Source organism: Mandrillus leucophaeus, unplaced genomic scaffold, assembly GCF_000951045.1.
Source record: "Mandrillus leucophaeus isolate KB7577 unplaced genomic scaffold, Mleu.le_1.0 Scaffold60, whole genome shotgun sequence".
Lineage (NCBI taxonomy): Eukaryota > Metazoa > Chordata > Mammalia > Primates > Cercopithecidae > Mandrillus > Mandrillus leucophaeus.
In genome coordinates, this window is record NW_012106475.1 from 1,275,750 (window position 1) to 1,283,102 (window position 7,353).

Sequence of the window (7,353 nt, forward strand, 5' to 3'; positions counted from 1 at the left end):
GTGAAGGGCTATGCCCTAGTAGTGGTCCTTGAAAACTTTATAGAAGAAACAACACTTTGCTTATGGGCTAAATGTGGTAGAAAAGGAAAAGTAGAAGATAAGAATGACCTCAAAGTTTTAAAATTGAGAGACTGAAAGAAAGGCATGCTTGGTAAGAATAGAAAAACTTGCAGACAGCTATTAATAGTTTAGGATGAAAGATTTCAGTTTGAGGTATACTGCCTTTAGATGGCTACCGTGCCTCCTGGTGGAGTTGGAAATCGAGGCCTGAAACACAGTGAGGATTGGAGACAATTGCAAAGGTGATTATCTGAAGTTATGAGTAAGTGACACCTCTGAGAAAGACTTCACATTAAATCTGTGGGTCAAGAACTAAGCTTTGTCATTTGCAACAGCATGGATTTACCTGGAGGACATTATATTAAGTGAAATAAGCCAGGCACAAAAAGAAATACCACATGATCTCATTCATATGTGGATTCTAAAAAATTGGAACACTGAAAAGCAAGAGTGTAGACTGATGATTGCCAGAGCTGGGGAGGGAAATGGGGAGATGTTGGTCAGAGGACACAAACTTTCAATTGCAAGGTGAAAACGTTTGGGGAATCTACTGTAGAGCACAGTGACTATAATTAATCATACTCTATTCCATAATTGAATATTGCTAAGAAAGTAGATTTTCAGAGTTCTTACCACAAGAGAATGATGTGCATGAGGTAATGCATGTATTAATTAGCCCAGTTTAGCCATTCCACAATGTATACATATTTCAAAACATCACAATGTACACCATAAATGTATACAATTTTAATTTGTCAATTAAAGAAATAATTTTTTCATTGGAAGAATATAGAAGATTTTTTAAAATGAATTTTTAAAATAAGATGTAAAAAACAAAACCAAAAAACTAGCACTTTTCAGGAGCTGGAGAAGAAAACAGATTTGTGAAGGGAGTCAGTACAGAAACAATTTGAAAAATGGGCAAAGGAAGAGGTAGAGAAACGAGGCAGTAGAGAAATGAGACAGCATAAGAAAACCAAGGAGTGATTTTCCAGAAAGGGTAAGCTTCACATTCGAATTTTAACACATCCATTGCAGCCTTTACAAAACCATCCTTCAAGATTTGAAAAATAAAATCAGAGAATAAAGCAACGGGACAAACTATGTGAAAAAAGTTGTGTTAAATTGGGAAAATTTGAACATGAAAATAAATAAGACTGGGTGTGGTGGCTCACACCTATAAATTCCAGCACTTTGGGAGGCCAAGGCAGGGGGATCACTTGAGCCCAGGAGTTTAAGACCAGCCTAGACCACACAGTGAGACCCCATCTCTACAAAAAATTATTTTAAAAATTAGCCAGAAATAGTGGCACATGCCTGTAGTCCCAGCTACTTGGGAGGCTGAGATGGGCCCTTGAGTCTAGGAGGTCAAGATTGCAGTGAGCCATGATTGCACCACTGCACTCCAGCCTGGGTGACAGAGTGAGACCACAACACACACACACACACACACACACACACACATACAATAGCAAAAGGTGATCACATACTGAATAAGATAGGAATCCATTACAGTTGTGTTCAAACTGGTCAAAAAAAATATCAAAAAACACTACCCTAAAAATGTCAATCTACATTATTAAACATTGATGTAATCCTGAAGACACTGGAAGGTATATCAGTTATATGACCTTGAATACAATGAGCAGAAAACTCAATTCAAATTAGCTTAAACAATATAACTGGATGATTGTTGGCTCATTCTCTGAAAAGACCACAAGTCAGGCAGGTTTTAGGGTTGGTCGAATCTTAAGGAAAACATCCACAATTCTTTTATTTCTACCTTCCTCCAACAGCCAGTCACATCCTCAGCCTGATTTCTCTAAAGCTATGTGCCTCCGTGTTTACACCTGGGCTACATCCTTCCCTAAGAGAGGGCACCTCTCCCAAACCTCCCATGATTTGTGTCTTAGGGAACCAGCCACTGGGGCCAGGGGAAGGCTGTAAGCTGACTGACTTAGGCACTCATTACTGAACCAACCACTATGGCCCTATGCCCTACATTGAAATCACCCTGAGGGGCCCTAAAGCAATCAAGGCCTGCCTCTGGATGTGGGGTGAATGGTCAGTCTCACTCAATTTTGGGACTGGTTAGGTAGGATCTGCAGATAGATACTGAATGTATACATTAGGTTGTGATTGGCCAAGTCAAAATATCAGTGGCTTAGCTGGGCATGGTGGCCTGCACTTGTGGTTCCAGCTACTCGGGAGGCTTAGGTGAGATCTCTTGGGAGGTGGAGGCTGCAAAGTTCTAAGATTGTGCCTGTGAATAGCCACTGCTCTCCAGCCTGAGTGACAAAGCAACATGCTCTTAAACAAAAACATCCAGTGGCTTTTGAGTTTTCTGAAGTCTGGAATTTTGCAGTCCGGATAGATATGGTAGCTCTGCCCCATAAAGTTATTTGGACCCAGGGGTCTCCTTCTAGCTCACCACCCTAATGACATTCCTGGGGTAGAGTCCTAATTCTCATTATACAAGGCAGGATTTCTGCTCCAGGAAACAGGATGGAGGAAGTGACAAAAAAGGAGTACAGGGGGCACATTTGAAGGAAGGTTCCTAGGAGCTGTTAGCATTACTACCCTTATCACATGGCCATACCCACCTGACAAGTAGGCTAGGAAATGAACATTTTTTCTTTTTTCTTTTCTTTTCTTTTTTTTTTTTTTTTTTTGAGACAGAGTCTCATTCTGTCACCCAGGCTGGAGTACGGTGGCGCGATTTCCGCTTACTGCAACCTCTGTCTCCTAGGTTCAAGTGATTCTCCTGCCTCAGCCTCCCAAGTAGCTGGGATTACAGGTGTACACCACTACCACCTGGCTAATTTTTGTATTTTTAGTAGAGACAGGGTTTCACCATGTTGGCCAGGCTGTTCTTGAACTCCTGACTTCAAGTGATTCGCCTACCTCGGCCTCCCAAAGTGCTGGGATTACAGGGGTGAGCCACTGCTCCCAGCCGGAAATGAACTTTTTTCTGAGGTGGCCATTTGTCTGGCTAAACATTCTATTACTGTGCAAAGCAAAGAAATAAATACTGGGGGACAATAGGCACTTTCGGCAACTTGAATAAATGAACCTATTAGAGTTGATTGATCTAAGCCTAGGTGACAAAATTAGTAAATTACATGGGAGAGTAGTTATTCATTTATAATCTGTCAAACAGGACAGGCAAGATGAGAGAAAATTTCCAATTCAGGCCGGGTGCAGTGGCTCATGCCTGTAATCCCAGCACTTTGGGAGGCCGAGGCGGGCGGATCACAAGGTCAGGAGATAAAGACCATCCTGGCTAACACAGTGAAGCCCCGTCTCTACTAAAAAAAATACAAAAAAATTAGCCAGGCATGGTGGCAGGCACCTGTAGTCCCAGCTACTCGGGAGGCTGAGGCAGGAGAACGGCATGAACCCGGAGGCGGAGCTTGCAGTGAGCCAAGATCTCACCACTGCACTCCAGCCTGGCAGAGCGAGACTCCATTTCAAAAAAAAAAAAAGAAAGAAAGAAAGAAAGAAAAAAAGACAATTCCCAATTCAGAGGAATGAAATAATGAAAAGGGAAGAATAAATGGTAAGTTAAAATAACTCTGTTTATATACCGTTTCTGCCACCTAACAGTTGGGCAATCTTTAACAAGTTGCATAGCTTCAATAAGTATATGATCTGTCTGTAAAATGGAGATAACATCATCTACTCTACAGAACTGGGAAAAGATTGAGACAATGCTTGTTAGGTGCTTTGTAAGCAATAATGCTCAGACAGATCACAGTTATTATTAGTAATAACAAAGCTTACAATGATGTAGTAAATATTTTAGAAAACATTGATTAAAAGTGATATGAGACTTGTTATCTTTTAAAACCACTTTTTAAAAACATATTGAACTTGTAGTTAATTTTTTTTTAATTCTCACTATTTTTTCCCCTGCTGGTCAGGTCTCATTTGTTAAATTGTGTATCCAAAAAGCAGTTGAGCAAATATTCTCATTGTGTCATAACAAACTCATGAACGCAAAGCCAGAAACTTCAGATTAAAAATAAATTTTGATTCTAATATTATAATATTTATACATTCATTTTTATAGCAAAATAAATTTCACAAAATTATAATAAATTCAATAAATGGAGTCCCAAATTTTACACGTACTCTCTTTTGCATAAAGAATAGGAATTAGTTTAGAAAAGGATCTCACTGACTTTGTGTAGTGCATTTACAAGTTATAGTGGGAAGAGCAAAGGGGCTAGCCTCATTTCTACTACACAATGGCCTCACTGCAAAGTAATATCTTGGTCTGCAAGGCAGCCATAAGGTCAGGAGATTGGTTACATACAGGTAGATTAATTAAGTGAGCGTATTGAGATGAGAGCTGGGTTTTTCTCTGTCACAAAAGGGAATTAACAGTTCAGAAAGGGAGAAGACTAAACCTGGAAGCAGTGATCTCCTAGTAGCAATGATCACACCCAGCACCCAGATGGAGGCTTCTGAATACCATTCTCCACTAACAGAATCCAGAAATCCTTGAAGAAATGGTTGATTTTAGGACTGGAACAAGGACAGTACAAAATGTTCCTGGAACATCTTGTTTATCACGAAAGTAGGAAAGCAGTCAAAGAATGATGAGGACATGTTAGAAGAAGAAGTCCTAGTTTGAAGGGCTTCCATTAGCTAAATCGGGAACAATTTGAACATCAAAATAAATGATAGCAACAGATTATCCATTGAATAAAATAGATACACAAGGGAGAAGGAAAAGCTTTTTTTTTTTTTTTTTTTTTTAAGAGACAGTCTCACCCTGTCACCCAGGCTGGAGTGCAGTGGCACAAGCATGGCTCACTGCAACCTCAAACTCCTGAGCTCAAGTGATTCTCATTCCTCAGCCTCCCCTGTAGGTGATGCTACAGGTATGCACCACCATGCCGGGCTAATCTTTTGATTTTTTTTTTTCTTTTGTAGAGATGAGGTCTCACTATGTTGACCAGGCTAGTTTCGAACTCCTGGCCTCAAGTGCACCTGCCTTTGCCTCCCAAAGTGCTGGAATTACAGGCATGAGCCACTGTGCTAGGCCAAGTAGAACTTTACCTTATACTAGAAAGCCAACTAATAAATGTAGAAAGAATAATGGGATTAGAATAGCATCATTTGTCAACCATTATAGTAATAATTGATTTAGGAAAAAACCAATAATGGATGCTAAAGCCAGTCGGGGAGTGGGGACTGGGGAATGTGATGAAGAACGCGATATTTATATAACATAAAAGTAGCTCTCGCCGGCCCCCACCAAATGCGGAGCAACCCGCGAACTCACACCGGTTTCTCTCCATCCTCAGCCTGCGCGCCACCATCGCCGTCATGCTGGCGCCGCTCTCCGCCGCTGCGCGGTGACCGCAACCGCCCGGGCCGGCCCTCGAGGCCTCCTGCATTCTGCCCCAACTCCCGGCCCCGCCGCGGGTATCCAGTCAGTTCACTGCTATTCCCATGGGTCACACGAGACAGATGAGGAGTTTGATGCTCGCTGGGTAACATACACCAACAAGCCAGATACAGATGCCTGGGAATTGCATAAAGGGATGAACAACACACTTGTTAGCTATGATCTGGTTCCAGAGCCCAAAATCATTGATGTTGCTTTGTGGGCATGACGGTTAAACGATTTTGCTAGTGCAGTTCGCATCCTAGAGGTCGTTTAGGACAAAGCAGGACCTCATAAGGAAATCTACCCCTATGTCATCCAGGAACTTAGATCAACTTTAAATGAACTCGGAATCTCCACTCCGGAGGAACTGGGCCTTGACAAAATGTAAACTCCATGGCTTCCCAAGGATTTATTGATATTGCTACTTGAGTGTAAACAGTTACCTGGAAATACTGATGATAACATATTACCTTATTTGAAAAAGTTTTCCTTTATTAAGTACCAAGCCATGTGATGGTAACTTGGACTTTAATAAAAGGGAAATGAGTTTGAACTTAAAAAAAAAAAAAGTAGCTCTCCACAAAATACTTATTCATAACTTTTAACCTAGTAAGTACAAAATACTTATTAATTAATTTTACAGTGAAGAAATTCGGCAGACACCATCTTAACCAAGTGATAAAAGTCAACACTGATAGAAATAGAACAAATTACATTGTTGCCTTCTGATGCCGCATTGAGAAGAACATAGCATCACTTCTGTGGTACGTCTCCACAAATACCCACTACCAACAAATAACCTGAATCTAACCATGAGAAACTTAAGGCAAACTCAAGTGTAAGGACAGTCTACAAATTAATTGCCTGTTCTCTTTTTAACTGTCAACATGAAAGACATGGAAAAACTGAGGAATCTCCAAGTTGAAGGAGGTTAAAGAGACATAGCAATTAAATTCAACACATGATTTTCTATTGGTTCCTGGGTCAGAAAGGAAAGTGTGATTATAAAGCACATTATGGAGACAATCAGTGAAATTTGAATGCAGTCTGCAGCTTCGATGTTAGTATTGTATCAATTTTAATTTATTGATTATAATGATTTTACTGGACTTTTATATGTTTTAGATACAAAATGAAAGAGAAAAAGATAATGTGGTAAAATGTTAACAATTGATTAGGGAATCTAAGTAAAGGATACAAAGAAGTCTCCAAATTATTCTTGCAATTTTCTGTAAGATTGAAATTACTTTAGAAGAATTATTTTTTAAAAGCATAATGTATCATATAAAATATATTAAATTTCAGTTCCCTGAAAGTTATAGGGCTTCTAGAAACATGACAATGAGAGCATGGTTTTGGATCTCCTCAAACCCCTACATATAAACAGAGAAACTAAACAACAAAATTAAAACTCATGGATCACATTTACAGCAAAAGAAAATGGCAAGGCATTCCCCCAAACCACAGAATACAAGCATATGGGGACACATCACCATCAAGCACAAGACCTGCATGATGTTGGAGTGTGTGTAAGAGATAGGAAAGGGAGCCCATGGGACATTTGATAGACTGAGAACAGGAGATTCCAAAGAGCAACAGGCATCACTGGAAAGCACAATGGATCAATCTGTGAGTGGCAACTGAAACTGGAAGGGGTTTTGCCCATTTTAATTGCAGATGAGCACAAGGAAACCCAGTAAAACCTAAAGGGGTGGGGACATTCTAGACATTCTAGCCCCTCTGAATTTCCAATACTGTCTGTCCAAATCTCACTTCCAGGACACAGCTCAGAAAGAAACTGCTGGGTGTGTGATCAAAATCTATCAGGATAGGGACAACACATAAAAAGGAGATCCAGGCCAAGTGCAGTGGCTCACACTTGTAATCCCAGC

The 7,353-nt window shown here is 40.3% G+C and overlaps 1 protein-coding gene across 1 annotated transcript in view; it reads left to right on the forward strand.

Moving 5' to 3' along the window:
* The window catches only part of LOC105553641 (cytochrome c oxidase subunit 5A, mitochondrial-like), a 9,466-nt gene extending 3,459 nt beyond the window's left edge, over positions 1 to 6,007 (forward strand). The window contains 1 exon segment of the mRNA XM_011999764.1: positions 5,310 to 6,007. Within this exon segment, the coding sequence (XP_011855154.1) occupies positions 5,310 to 5,849 (540 nt within the window). The 3' untranslated portion in view covers positions 5,850 to 6,007.
* Positions 6,008 to 7,353: the final 1,346 nt, after the last annotated feature.